This window comes from Gopherus evgoodei, chromosome 7 (genome assembly GCF_007399415.2).
Source record: "Gopherus evgoodei ecotype Sinaloan lineage chromosome 7, rGopEvg1_v1.p, whole genome shotgun sequence".
NCBI classification, from domain to species: Eukaryota; Metazoa; Chordata; order Testudines; family Testudinidae; genus Gopherus; species Gopherus evgoodei.
The window spans coordinates 23,941,313-23,956,766 of record NC_044328.1 but is presented as its reverse complement, the minus strand read 5'-3'; the positions used below and the strand labels follow the sequence as shown (position 1 = coordinate 23,956,766).

At 38.1% G+C, this 15,454-nt stretch overlaps 1 protein-coding gene across 1 annotated transcript in view; it reads right to left on the bottom strand.

The window, feature by feature from the left end:
* DOCK1 (dedicator of cytokinesis 1) overlaps positions 1-15,454 on the bottom strand; it is a 541,297-nt gene that overhangs the window by 79,717 nt on the left and 446,126 nt on the right. Inside the window, 5 exon segments of the mRNA XM_030568323.1 lie at positions 326-445; positions 6,498-6,588; positions 8,221-8,261; positions 12,291-12,447; positions 12,619-12,704. Of these exon segments, the coding sequence (XP_030424183.1) occupies positions 326-445; positions 6,498-6,588; positions 8,221-8,261; positions 12,291-12,447; positions 12,619-12,704 (495 nt within the window).

Sequence of the window (15,454 nt, the reverse complement as noted above, 5' to 3'; positions counted from 1 at the left end):
TTAGCCACAGTTGCCAATGAACCCTCTCAAAATAAGATGCTTCATTCCTCCTCACCCCCAGCATGTACACAATTATTTACCCTTTTCCTATTTACACTTAACACAGCATTTATAAAAGTACCATTGATTTTTTTAAAGTATTATTATCTGTAAGTGGTAGCTAGCAGATTGTTTACATAAAACATTCCAAATTACAATTTATAACAAGTTTAAAGCTCCTTGAAGGTCACTTGATGCAAGTTTACTACTTGGCATGCGTTTAGCGAGAGAGAGTGTGTCAGAGAGAAAAGCAGTGGAACATGCTTTTTTTTTTATTTTTTTTTACCTTGCCCTTGTCAAAGTAATGGATAATTTCTTGATACAGCTGATCTTTAAGTTGTCCTTGAGTAGTTGCCTGGTATCCATCTCGCTGAGTAAGATGTGCTGCACATGCCTCTTCTGACCACTAAACCAGATATGAGGAGTGAAAAAAAGGAAGGCAATAAAAGGTGATGTAACATATATCAATGACATTAGGCTAATGCAAACGTTCAATCTTGGTTTATTTTTAAAAGTGCCATCACGGCTGGCCTGATATTTAGAAGATTTTACAGCACCTATGATGCCGTATTTTGATTTCCAGAGCAGTGGAGTTACTTACCTGAACTATAGTAATTATAGGATGGTTTATATATCTCAGCATCAGCTAAGGGACAGGTCTTTGAGGTGGTTTTCTTTTCTCCCTTGATAGAAGGGATTAGAGTGACCTGGCACTCTTGATCAACACAGTTGGCTGGATAATAGCCATTATTAGTAGGTTTACACTGAGAGAAAGCCTACAAAACTGGGTTATGTCAATATGGGTGGCCAGAACTGTATACAGAGAAGGTAAAGAGCTAACATTCTTGGAGAAAAATGACTGGAGAAAAAGGAAGAATAGCAAACAAAAATATAAAGGCTGCCTGAAATTGGTGTGTGTGGGGGGGAGAGGATCTTGCTTTTTGTAACTTTCTAAACAATTTGACTCCATGACTATCTTCATTAAGGTTGAGAGGGTCTTTTCCCCCAATTGCCGGCTCAGTGAACAATAGGCTGTCTCACACTCTGATACTGCCATACCTAGGCATGATACTTGCCATAGAACAAAAAAACAGTGCCAACTACCAGAGATGCGACGATAAGTCTGCACGACCCACAACCTGAAATGTCCTGTTACAAACACTGTCTTTAAAAATATGCAATCTATATACAGATGTGTTTTCAATAAGAACATTGGGGTATAGTCTTTTATGTAAAATATCCATCTGGGAGGTGGTAAGGGGGAGGGATAAGGTGAGACTTCAAGTAGATTAGAAAAAAAAATTCGAAGAACTGCTCATTGTCTGCTACAGAATGTAAAATTATTGTTTTCTTGTCCCCAAAAGTAAAAGGTATAACTCTGTGATGAAAAGGAGTCCCTGCAAGGACAGCAATTCATAGATTCATTCACAGAGTTTAAAGCCAGAAGGGACTAGGTCATCTAATCAGAATACCTGCATATTATGAAATTTCACCTGTTACTCCTGCATGAGCTCAATAACTGTGTTTGAATAAAGCATATGTTCCAGGAAGACATCCAGTCTTGATTGGAAAGAATCAACAGACAGAGAATCCATGAATTCCCCTGGTAATTTGTTCCAGTTGTTCACCACCCTCACTCTTAAAACTGTGTGCTTTATTTCTAATATGAATTTGTTTGGATTCAGCATCCAGCTTCCATTGGTTCTTGTTATGCCTTCCTCCACTAGATTAAAGAGCCCTTTGACACCTAGTATTTTCTCCCCCAGAAGGTACTTATGCACTGTAATCAAGTCACCTCTTAATCTTCTTTTTGATAAACGGATTTAGCTATTTAAGTGTGTCACTGCTCCTAGATTTATAACTTTGATTAGATTACCACACAATTAGATTTGATTAACAAGTGATTAGATTAGATTACCAAGTGATCCAGACCACTCTGTATGACAATCTATTTGTCTGGGCTAGAACAATTTTAGTATATACTCAGTAGAATGAGTTTAATCAGAAACAAGCTGCATCTGGAAGGAAGAATAAATGTGTTTCCAAAGACCCAGTGATAATTTCAATTTTTAAGTCTCCACTGCTCAGCTACAAGTCACATTTCGTAAATAACCACTTTTTTTGTATGCAAAAGTCATATTGTTCAACTGCACAAATTCCAAAGGAGTCTAAAATGCAATTACATTTTTCCATACACAAAGAGCTACTGTGCACTATTAGCTTGAACAACTTAATTTAGACCAAATGAAAATAACAAGAAAAAACATCTCCAGGAGAGAGTGAGTGTGTATGTTTGTGTTCGTCCAGCTGTCCTATATATGGCGTGGAGTAATTCTAAGAACTAAATAGCTGCTCTCTTTGCACAGTGACATAGTTCTTACAGATTTAAAGGTGGGATTTTCAAAAGCACTCAGGGCTGACCTAAGTCTCATCCCATTAAAACTGATTTGTGTTTTACTATTAACTTCAATCTGATGACATTTATTCCTGTGCTGAGTGCCATTGAAAATCCCATTCTCAAGGTCCAGTGGAAAAAAACCTGAAGCTTTGAAGTTTAAAGTTACAAGCTCCACAGTGATGCAGAAACACTACATGAACTGAAAAAGCAGTAAATAAACTTTAGAAATTTTGACATAATCCAATCATTCACTGAAGGATTTAGAAGAAAACATTTCTCAGGGGCAGGTTATCCCATAATGCCTACTGAAGGGTTTCTTTCACCTTCTTCTGAAGTATCTGGTCTTGACTACTATTAGAGACAAGCTATCAAACTAAACAGACCACTGGTCTCATCAAGTACTTTCCTACGAAAAGTAAAGTAGACTATATACTCTTTAGGATGTGAAAATCACAACAGATCTGACTTATTTGCAAGCCAAAGCAAATGGTACTTTTATTTTTGCTATTTTCTATTGTCTTACATTGCATAAGTAGAAAACTGATTATATGATGGATATTTTATTTCAATTAATTAACAGTAGTAAATTAAAACTCTCATCTGGTAACTGAAAATATTTTACGAGGGAGAATAAAAATATACTCCAAAGTGTAGTTAATTGAAATAGTTTAAACTATAAATAGAGGCCACATTAAAACATATTGATTAAAAAATTGCAAAATCTAATGAGTAAAAGACAGAGTGAAATTATCTTGCCCTCTGAACTCCATCATCTTCCTGGAAGATGCAGCACCTCAATAGAGGGAAATGTTTTATCTGTCTATCAGACTTGTCTGTGGAAAGTATGATCAAGCAAGTTATGACAATCTAGACATCATTTAATAACTCCAGTAACAAAATATTATCCAGACTGTCAAACCCATTTAATTTCCCTAATGCGAATAACAGAGATCCTTGTGTTCACAAAATCAGCTAGTTATTCATTCAAATTTGTAATCAAACCCTCCTGAAAAATCCAGTGTGACTGAAGGTGTTAGAGCCATCTTCTCAAATCTTTATCTTCATAAGTTATGTCTCTGCGTAATATATTTCATTATGAAAGCAATAACTTATAAAAGCACTTTAGCAATAGCTTTATCCTTTAAGTGCCAGCTGAATATCATTGACATTTTTGTTTTTAATATAATCACCAATCAAGTTTAAAATAAAGTTGAGTATATACCTTTGAAAATGTCTTCACACAATTTCACAAAAGTGTTCTGAACCACATTCAACCTTACAACTATAATTTTGGCACAATGTATTCACAATCCTGAGAGAAAAGTAAGGAGGTGCCCAGGATAGCCTTTAAAAGTGTTTCAGTCAACACTTTCAATTGTGTCTTTCTAAATGCAAGTTTATTTATTCTTTATTCCAAACATTTTTCTCTGTGTTCCCCAGATTAAAACTACTAAAACTGTTTAGTTGCAATTTATTAGCTAAAAATCCTTACAAAATTAATTGCTGTTAGAAGGGCCGACTTCTTTCTTATAAAGGACCACCCTATCTTTCATATATCCGGTAACTGGTAGGTTTTTGTCCTTTGGTAAATAGCTGTTGACATGCGTTTTTTTTGTAGCGCTTCCCACTACAGAATACTGCACTACAAAATTGTAAAGGCTTTTAATTTATATGTCTGTTAAAGTTCTAGGTACAAATACTGAGCTACATATTGTTTATATCTCTATACATACACATATATACATATTTACATAAATGCACACACTCTAAATTGATAAATTATTTTGAATTACTGCTATTACAACAATGAAATATTATAGTGACAAATTACAAGAATGAAGCTACTTTGTACTCACAGTTGTCTGCTTAAGAGTCCAAATTTGGGTTTTATAAATGACGTGCAGAGATAAATTTTGCATGCAAAACTTAAGCATTAACCTTGCAAAATGTGCATTAACCTTTTGCTACTTTGCCTATCAGTCAATTCTTTGTTATCATTCTAGTTCACACAGGGAAGTTCCCATGACTATTTTGATTCCCACTTTTGGAAGCTGTGATTTCACTAGACATACCTATTTTACCATAAACATTGTTTTCCATCAGTTACCTATACAGAATCCTCATTCTAAAAAAAACATCTTCAGGGCTGGACAAAGTATTTTGTATGGAAACTTTTTTCATTCTAGAAAAATGACCTTTGTTCAAAACTGAAACTTTTCATGAAAAATGGTCAAAATTATTGACATTTTAAATTTTTTGCAAAAACTTGCATAATATTTTTATAATTTTTACCAATTTTTATTGAAATGTTTATCAAAATTGTAATGGAAAAATTTAGTTTACCAATGACTGTCTTTCCTTAGAGTTTTCAATAAACAAAGTATTATGAAAATGAATGCAGTACAAGTTTTCATAAAAATATAATGGAAGATTTCACAGAAAATGAGTAATTTCAAACTCTGCTAAACAGAAATAACTTGAACAATTTCAAAATTTTTCACTAAATCATTCCCCTATTTTACATGCTTTAATTATCATAATAAAATTAAAGTTTATAGAAGGACATGCTTTCTGGTACATGCGCTGCGTGAACATCAGCTCAGTTATACAGCTCTCACTTACTGAAGACCAAATTTTTTTTCTTAATAAGCATATGAAATTTGCACTAAAGTCTATGGGAAGAATGATCAAAAGAGTGAAGATCTTGACACACTGAAGTATATGCACTATCCAAACTCAAGCCCCAAATTTAATCCTTTCTTCTACCTTTCCATGTCTTATTTTTTGAGCTCCCTCCCTTTGAGATCCCTTTGATACAGGATCTAACCCTGCAAAAACTTATACCCGTGCTCAATTTTATAATGCGTGGGCAGCCCCATTGACTCCATATGCACGAAGTTAAGTACTGATGTAAGTTTTTGCACAATCAGGCCATAAACAGAAAAACAAAGATTTTAAAAAAATCTGACCATTTCCAGTGCGAAGTTTAGATTTCTACTTCTCCCCCTCTCTCTTTTAAAGCTAAAAATAAAAACTCACTGTCACTCATTAACATGGGTGGAGTAATAAAGTAAAAATGTGATTTCAAAATGGCATGCATACTGTTGAAGTGCAACTGGAATCTTCCTAGATGACAATTCGGGAATAAAAGAAACTGTTAATATATGCAGCAATATTTATGATGTAATGACGTAAGTAAGCCACTAGTTTTAGATAACAATATGTATAAAGTGAAGCTTTTAAGTGACATTACATTATGGCTTTATTACACTGTCAATCAAAGCTATAAAAAGTTAGGTATTATTACCCGGTAATATTAAAATTCTCTGTGTTTTATTAAGATGTTATACAATTAATTTAATTTATACTATGGTCTATTTATTGACCTATTTCAGACTTTCCTTAAAGTACAGTGGTATCATTATATGAATTTAGATGCATTTGGTACATCATACCATTGAATTATCATAGACACTCCTTTAAAAAGACATGATCTTGGAAGGAGGACTACTGTTCATTCTTCCCCAATGTCTTGAAGCAAAGGACTAAGTTTAAGATCCTCCATAACAGTGCACTGAGCTTCCACTAGACTCTTGGGCTGACCCATTCATTACTTTAGCACAGTTTTCTATGAAAAGCTGATTTGCAATGCTTAGATTCTTCCAAAGGTTACTAGCATTCCTTTGCGTTTAGCTAATTGTTAGCTTTTTTATTGATAGTTTATGCTATTTACTCTTGATTTTATTGCACTTTTACTGCTGATGTTTTATATCATCATCATCATCATCAGTAAGTCACATTGCTCTTCTACGAGACTGAGAGAACATGGATTCAATTTTCGTTCTCTAGGCTATATTCTAAGTTTACAATAATATCTAATTATGGAACAAACAGTAAATCACAATACAACTTTGAATTACTTCTTTTTTTTTGAATAAGGCAATTATTATAATTTGTAAATGTGGATGTCCTAAAGCTCATATGAAAAAATAAACACAAAGCTACATACATCTGCAATAGCAAGATCTTCAAAATGCTAAATACATTTCAAGTACTTTACCTTAAGAAGCTTTGCGTGCAGAAGTAATGTGTAGGCAGCTTCAGTGTAGTTATCACACTCTTTGTGCAGGTCACATAGCTTGTACAAATACCTACGGTAATAAAAGAGAGTCAATTCTTAAAATGTCACAAAATAATTTGTGTTGAAGACTACAACAGCTAAATTCTATGTTCAAACAGTAAAACATATCTGGGATTTTTTAAAGCTCATATTTCTCTTCTTCAGACAAATTTTTCGGATACAGCATGCCAAGAAAACCATCAGCAACATCAACAAAATATACTAGTATGTTTTAGAACAGCTATAAAACTGTAACTTGTTCTGATGTCCTGTTTTTTGGGAGACGAGCAGAAAAAAAAAAGACATGTAAAGAGTTTGATATAAAAGTGCAATTCTCTTTAAAGAGCAACACTAGCAACTTGCAGTCCTCACTTCATTTTCCCAAACCATTCCTGTCAGATAAAAAAGTCAGACAGAATGATAGGAAAATAATATAAAATACTAATTATATGATAAAGAACAATAACTTTGCATTTCCATAATGCCTTTCTTCCAAAGAGCTGAAAATGCCTTGCACATATTTATGAATTAAACCTCACATCACACCTGTGTAGTAGGTGGTATTATCCTAATCTTATAGAGGGGGAAATAGATACAGGAGAACAAAGCAATGGGCCCAGCATCATACATGATGTTTATGGCAGAGCTAGCAAAGAACAAAGGTATTCTGACTTCTAGTCTTTTGCCTGAACCTCAAGACCGGCCTACATCTTGAGAAGAATTCTATTTTGTTTTTCGAAGCAATTACCAATAAGTAGATTAATTGTGTACTTTAAAAATCAATTTAAATACAAGCTTCAGTGCCCATATTAAACTGAGTCAACAATTTCTGTTTACAGAAATAGGATTTGATCCTGTTCCCATTGACTTCAGTGGGTTCTGGATTGGCCTCATACAGATGTTGTATCAGACATATGCATGAATAATGCTCTTGAATGCACTTTCATAGTCAGCAATTCATCCTTCTGTTGCAAGGCACAAATTTAATTCTTTAAGACAAAAAGGCATGTACATTGATGAGAATTATGTTACTCTTTCTCAAGATGAGAATAAGTGGCTAAGAATGAATGCATAAAGGATATGCAAATACTCATAGCACAACAACGAGAGAATCTGTTTTATCACAACAGTACAGCAGATGGAGTATCTTAAAATGATGTAAAAATATGGGAGTAGCAACAAAGTTCACTAGAAAACTGCAGTCAGAAGCTTTCTTGCAATGTTACCATTTTTAAAGTTACATAATAAAGGAAAATCTTATATGGGCTCCTGAAAGCTTTAAGCTTAAAATAAACATTTGACATATACTCATTAACGGTCTTTATTCCAGCAGATCTTTTAAGTTGGCAGAAAATAAAATTCAATCAGTTCCTTGCTTTTCTTTTGCCTTAATTTTCTTCTGTAGGTCATAATACCTTTAAGTATTTAAATGGTTATAATAATGAAAGTGAAGGTGATGTAGTAAGGTTAAAAAAGTTTATGAGCCTAATTACTGATGCTTATTATTCTCTGTAAACTCAATCTGCTTATGCCTCAGTACAGGTATGTGCCTTTCATTTCTGCCATTTCCCCCCCTCCAAATCAGTAGCTTAGCAGACAATTCATTTTTTCCAATTACAGGAAAGTGAGCTGGAAAAATATGTCAAAGGGCATGCTTACACACCTTATGTACATTTCTTCTCTTTCAATTTCTTTGTAGAAATTCTGAAATATAAAATTATAATTTGGCTTTAAAGGCTTTGATTTTGCAGTGTGTCATGTACATAGAATATGTACTAAATTAAAAGTCATAAGTGCATAATATCAACCTCAAAAACTGAAAAACGAAATTTGCCTCTGGTTGAGAAGCCTGTAAGCTATTTAACTATAAAATCTAAAACCATGATGATGTTTCATTGCATAACATTTTAGGGTTTACGTTCCACTGCAAAGATTATGAATCAGTATCACAGTACTAGTAGAAATATACTTCGGGCATTTGCAAGTTACACAGCATTAACGGCTTTCAGTTAAAATTTGGTAATCTACAAAAACATAATTTTCAAGTAATTGTTTAACTATGAACTTTTTAAACTCTCAAACTTGAGTAATAAGTCATTAACTCTTGAATTCAAATATTTTCTTAAAAAAATAGAAAGTTAAAATTGTTCCTTTTTTGGTTTTTATATACCACATCTCATCCTACTGCAGGAAATGCCTGAATGCCTCTGCCTTGAGTCAGACAGAGATAAAGTATTGCAAATATTGGAAATGTATGATATGAAACATTGGGAAAGATATTAAAGATGCTAAGATTTACCAATTTTTTTCCTCCAGCTGTCACGGGGAGATACTCGTCCTTTAAGAGGAACAAGGCTAGTGCACCTGTGACTACATAGCTGCCTCTGAAACTGGGTTTAAAAGAAGGCATCTATCCCATATAAGTGGGCAGAGACTGAGAAGGAGTGATCAGAAAAAGGGCAGGTAAGGTAAGGCTGCCTGAGAGTGAAAGACTGACAGGCAAAATCTGCCAGAGACTAGGAGACTGTAGAACAGGGGTGGGCAAACTATGGCTTGCAGGCCAGATCGGGCCCATGAGCTATTTTACGCCGGCCTGCTAGCTCCAGCTAGGGAGCAGAATTGGGGGCCACACCATGTGGCTTGGCCCCGCTCAGGTGCTCCGGCCAGGGTGCTGGGTTGGGGACCACACCACGCAGCTCCCAGAAGCCATGACATGGCCCCCTTCTGGCTCCTACGTGCTCCAATGGCCCCCTCCGGCACTCCAATGAGAGCTTCAGGGGCGGTACCTGTGGATGGGGCAATGTGCAGAGATGCCTGGCCATGCCTCTGCATAGGAGCTGGAGAAGGAACATGCCGCTGCTTCCAGGAGCTGCTCGAGGTAAGCGCCGCTCGGACCGTGCACCCCTGAGCCTCTCCTCATGACCCAACCCCCTGCCCCAGCCGTGATTCCCCTCCCACCCTCCAAACCCCTTGGTCTCAGCCCAGACCACCCTCCTACACCTGAAACTCCTCATCACGAGCCCCACCCCAGAGCCCAAACCCTCAAACAGAGCCCTTACCCCCTCTCGCACCCCAACCCCAATTTTGTGAGCATTCATGTGTCCCTTCTCTGGGTCCTACATGGAGGCGTGGCCAGGAGGCTCTGCATGCTGCCCCATCCACAGGCACCGCCCCTGCAGCTCCCGCTGGAGCACTGAAGGGGGTCACTGGAGCATGGCCATGCCACAGAAGCCGCATGGTGCGACCCCTGACCCAGTGCCCTTGCTGGAGCACCGGAATGGGGCTGAGCCGCATGGTGTAGCCCCCAACCCCGCTCCCCTGCGGGATCTAGCAGGCCAACTTAAAAGAGCTCAAGGGCCGGATCCGGCCCACAGTTTGCCCACTCCTGCTCTAGTAAGTACGAACTAAATTCAACCTGTGGCAAAGGGCAAGTGCAAGGCCTATGTCCTATTTAAGCCCTACTTTGAGGTTTTAAGAAGGAATTAAATGGTGAATTGACGTTAGGCTGGCCCTCTGTACAAGGATGAACTTTGCCCTAGGCGCACTAAGGATGAAAGGATTATGTTAAACCCAAAGGCTGAATACATCTTTAAAATGAGACCATGTCATCAAATATGATTTAAAATCTATGAGGCAAGTACTTCCCTGAGATGTTTGCATGCATCTCCAAATGACTTCAATGGGAGTGTTGTGTGGGAGAATCTGATGGCAATTTGGCTCAATGACAATAAATCCCCCACAAAATTTACCATATGCAAATATTTGAAATATTGAGATCACATCCAGTATAATAAAAATTCAGCATCAGAAGACACTATTATAAAAATGTGTTTCTGTATAGATGAATAAAGAGGAGTATGTTAATAGAAAGGCAAGATGTGGTTAGAGAGACATGCAAGTGCACATTTAGATTCCCACATAGCTGATATGACAAGTTTTACTATGAAGAATTCTTAGAGTTGACATTAAAGAAAAAACAACAAGCATAGGATATGAAGAAGGGAAGGAAAAATAAACCCCTTTCCTACTAGACTTTTCCAGTCTTGTTTTATATCTTCTTAAAAGCCACTGCACCAATAGGCAGTCTCTTGTCACTCTAATTCTACGCAGAATGGCATGCTGCCTCTTCCACAAGCAATCTAAGAGTCATTCCTTGGATCACTGATCAGTGGCAACTTCAAGAGTTCTCTCCTCCTCAGATTATAAAGTGCTCAGTCTCTGCTGTACAGATATAAGAAAAGCAAATCTTAATGCAAATCCTCGTTTCTAAATCGGCAGACTGGTATGCTGTGCCATTCTGTCACATGGGTGTGGCAACTGGGCCAAGTAATCCACCATCTGTGCAGTCTCCCTCACACAACCAATAAAATTGTTTCATGCAAATTAGCTTCAGAGTAAAGCTGGTAATTGGTTGAGTTACCTCTGATGTCATGAAAAGAAACCATTGGCCACTTGCAAAGCAAGGGACAGAGGCACTCCGACTGACCACCATGGGTGGTAAGAAGGAACTGAGAGGGCGCAGGGCTGACGGTGCCTGATATACCGTGGCAGGAGCACAGCACTCCAGGAGGCGTCACAGCTGGCCCTACGGATACCGCTAAGGCAAAAATCTACAACAGCCAAGCACGTAGGCATGTGCACACTGTGACAGACCCAGACCAGTGGGGTACAGGAGTCGTAGAGGGCAAATATACTGGTCACTGGATGAGTAGTTTTCTGTTCCCTGAGTGACCAGCGCAGGGGCTGCACTAGAATAATCAGGAACCTGCTAGAACCAATTAAGGCAGACAGGCTGATTAGATCACCTGCAGCCAATCAAGGCAGGCTAATCAGGGCACCTGGGTTTAAAAAGGAGCTCACTCCAGTCAGGTGGGGAGGAGCCAGAGGAGAGGAAGTGCATGTGAGGAGCTGGAAGCAAGAGGCACAAGGAGCTGAGAGTGAGAAGGTGTGCTGCTGGAGGACTAAGGAGTATAAGCGTTATCAGACACCAGGAGGAAGGTCCTGTGGTGAGGATAAAGAAGGTGTTTGGAGGAAGCCATAGCGAAGTAGCCCAGGGAGTTGTAGCTGTCATGCAGCTTTTACAAGAGGCACTACAGACAGCTGCAATCCACAGGGCCCTGGGCTGGAACCGGGAGTAGAGGGTGGGCCTGAGTTCCCCCCAAACCTCCCAACTCCTGATCAGACACAGGAGGAGTTGATCCAGACTGTGGGGAAGATCACTGAGGTGAGCAAATCTGCCAATAAGCGCAGGACCCACCAAGGTAGAGGAGGAACTTTGTCACAACACCTACAATGGAATCGACATGAGCAAGCATCCGAAGCAGAACCCGGTGATATTCTGAACCAAAAGAGCTCTCAACCATTCTTGTAGCTGCTTCCATCACTTCACACTGACTCAACAGATATTTTAGGCTTCAAAGTAACACACAGGTGACAATCCTGGTATCTGACTGTGTAGATGATGATGTGATATATGGGTTGTACTGACAGGAGCTGAGGATGACTACATTACTCCCTTTCTAAATTCTCCCTTAAAAAAATAAAATGAAAAAGTAAATGTGCCGAACAATATTTTTCAAGAACTCCCCTCTTTAAATCAGATTCATCAGCTTTATTTCTAACAGCTGGGTGAAAATCATAAGATCTTTCATTTAGAACAAACAGAAGCTTGCTATTAAAATTAAAAATTCAGTACCCATTCTAAATTTAGCCAACTCATTTCTTCTCACTCACCAGTACATTGACAGTGCAGCTCATGCGATTTTCTTTGTTTTCATCGTGCATTATAGTTCTGTAATCTAGCAGTCTTTCCATCAGACGGACAACAAGTTTGACAAAAGTTTCTCCATTTTTAGCAAGATATTTGTGTTTTCTGCAGTGCTCCAAGAGTCTGAAAAATAATTACACACTCCTTGTGAATCACACTCAAGAAGAGATACTAGACTAAGGTGCAATCTTAAATATTTTGCACCATTAACATATTTTAATTATTTCTGGGCTACGAAGTTCATTGTAGTCCAAAAATAGTCTGACATAAATCCCACTGCTAATCAACACTTACATTTTGTCAAATAACACTTTGTACTGTTCATCGCCTCTGCCTCCTTCCACTTCATGATCCAGTTTTGTGATGATCTCATTTTCAAACTATAATAAACAGAGCAAGCATTAATAATCAGTATGGCAAATACTTCATTTTATTACTGTAGTATTAATGGCTCATAGATTGGTTGCATATCTCTGTGATATGTTTAACCACTGTTTTTTAAGCTGATGACTTTTAAAGTCTGCAGTCTCAGATATCCATTATGATCTGTTGCCCGACAAGGATTTTCATTGAGAAACCATTGTCATGTGTTAAATGAAGGCTTAATATATGCAAATAGAGAAATCTAATAAGATGGCTGATGACAGGAAGGATGTGGGGGAGGAAAAAAGCAAACAGAGCGGGACACACAATGTCACCTGCAGTGATTACAATAGCCACAAATACAACTCAGTTGGATGAACATCCTAACATCTGTTTTTGGCTCACACTAACACATCTAATAGACCGTTTCAATGTCATTCCTGAAGGGAAGAGAGTTCTTTTGAATGGGTTAAGATCAGTATTTGTATTTAAGAAGTAATAAGAGTATACACTCAAAGGGATATTAACTATTTTTATATTGGATTGGATAGTTCCATTGATTTTTAACGTAGTACAAAGCCTTCTGTCTCCAGTTTCCATGCCATTTTGAATCTGGTCCAGGTCGGTAGTAAACTAAAGTTGTTACACAGGATTGGTGACTGGCAGCCTATCATACACGGAATGAGTGATGTTGTCTTATCCTATCTAGGGTACAGGTATTCACATCACAAATATATATTCTATTTAGTATCAGTTGGCGGAGGAGCCAGAATTGAATGGGCCCATGACATTGAACTACCCTATCACAGCTGGAGTTAGTTCCATTAGGTCAGAGTGGGAGCACATTGGTAGAGCAGTGTCTTGAAACTCACTCTCACTTGTTCATGCTGTACCTATTCTGTGGCTAAATGAAAGACTTCAGTCTCCAAGACTCTCTATCCAATATCTTTCACAAGAACTAAAATGTACTCAATTTTTTTTAAATATAAAGAGATGTATTTTCCCCCCACACTTTGCATCTCTTTAACAATAGAGTAGACAATAATATATTTTGATGAAAAAGAGTTGTCTTCAGCCTGAGATTCTTAGTCTAACTTAAACTATCCATTCACCAGTAACTTAACTCTCAGTTAAACCATGTTTCATTTATGTCACTCTTGTAGCAAACAGGGGCCTTAAAGTGGGACTAAATTATACTTGCACCTACTTTAAGGCCTGTTTATACTACCAGAGCAGCGTATAGGGGCCTTACCAAAACTGATAATTCAATCCTAAGACGCTACTATTGCAGTGACATGTGTATTACAAATAAGTAAGCAAACACAGATGCCTTTACCAAAAGAGACAATAAAAATGAGACAAAAACAAATATGACTTTAAACAAGTGTGAAATAGAGCTCACTTGCAAAAGATTTAGATGAAGTCTAAGCTCTGGACAAATTTTCCTCATCAAATGTCCTACACCCAAAACAAAGTGAAACTGCCACGAAGAAAAAATCCTTCCTACTCCCACATATAGTAATCAGGATAACTATTTGCATAAGGACAAAGATCAACTCACATCAACAGTAATCATTCAGTAGTTAAATAACTGCAACATGCACATGATCTGTCAGAGACCAATATAGGAGGGCCAAATGATGTCAGTGCTTACCAAGGAAAAGCTATGGGAAGAGATGGTGAGAAGAAACATCCTGCAATGGGCAAGGATGTGGATATGTGTGGCTGCCTTCCATTAGCAGCCTTTCATGGCCCCTCACACACATGAAGCAACCATAATCAAGTTTGTCAAGAAACACACCAGTCTCAGGACAGCAGAATTTACATACAAATCCTGTCCATCTGGCTGAATAGAATGTGTGGGAGAATCTGTCCTGCTCCTAGAAGTTCTACAGATGGCAGGAATCTGTATCTGTGAACAGCTTAGTAACAACAAAGGAGATCTAAACATTCACTCTTTAGGGTCAAATTATTTGATTCAATCTCTTAACATCTTGATGTCCTTGCAGTAACTCTTCCAAAAGATCCTTAGCATTGTTTGTGTCTCCCCATCTGAGGCCTAGTCCCCCTTCAACTCCTAGTCCCAGGCTCGTTCTCCCAGGTTCCTTGACCCAATTTTGCTTCCTCAGTCTGGGTCCTGTCCCCGCTGCTTTCAAGTGAGGTGGCTTTCTCCTCCATACTGCCGGAACAAGCAGGGGGAGCACTGAGAGAAGATGAGAGCTGACCTCCCTGCTCTGAGTTTGGCGCCTGGTACTGCAATGTGGCGAGCAGCAACAGCTAGAAACAGCAATTGCAGGGAAGTCCTGCTCGGCCCCTGAACCCCTAGAATGAAACATGTTCAGTGCAGACTGAATCTTGGTGATCATTTAGCCGCCAAACTCCCAACTGGTCTCCACAGAGCATGTGTGAACTGAGATTTTCCAAAAGCTTATAACTTGGACAAATTTAGGCAACTTTTTAGAGAACAGCAAAAGGCACATCCCTGACTCCAGGGAAACTCCTGGACCAAACATCAAGCCCATGTTTCAAAGCACAGACACTCTAGTGCTTCTCAGTAAAATGATTATAGGATTTATTTAAAAAAAACATTGGCAAAATAATGGACTTTTCCCTAGTATTATTCTCTGAAATTGGAATAATCATTTTTGCTGAAACTTTAACAAACAAACACACACACACACACAGCCTGAGGTAGACAGGCGGATCTGGAAAACTTCAGCCCAAATGTTTAAAGTTTGGTAAAGTTATAAGCAAGTGAAAACAGGGG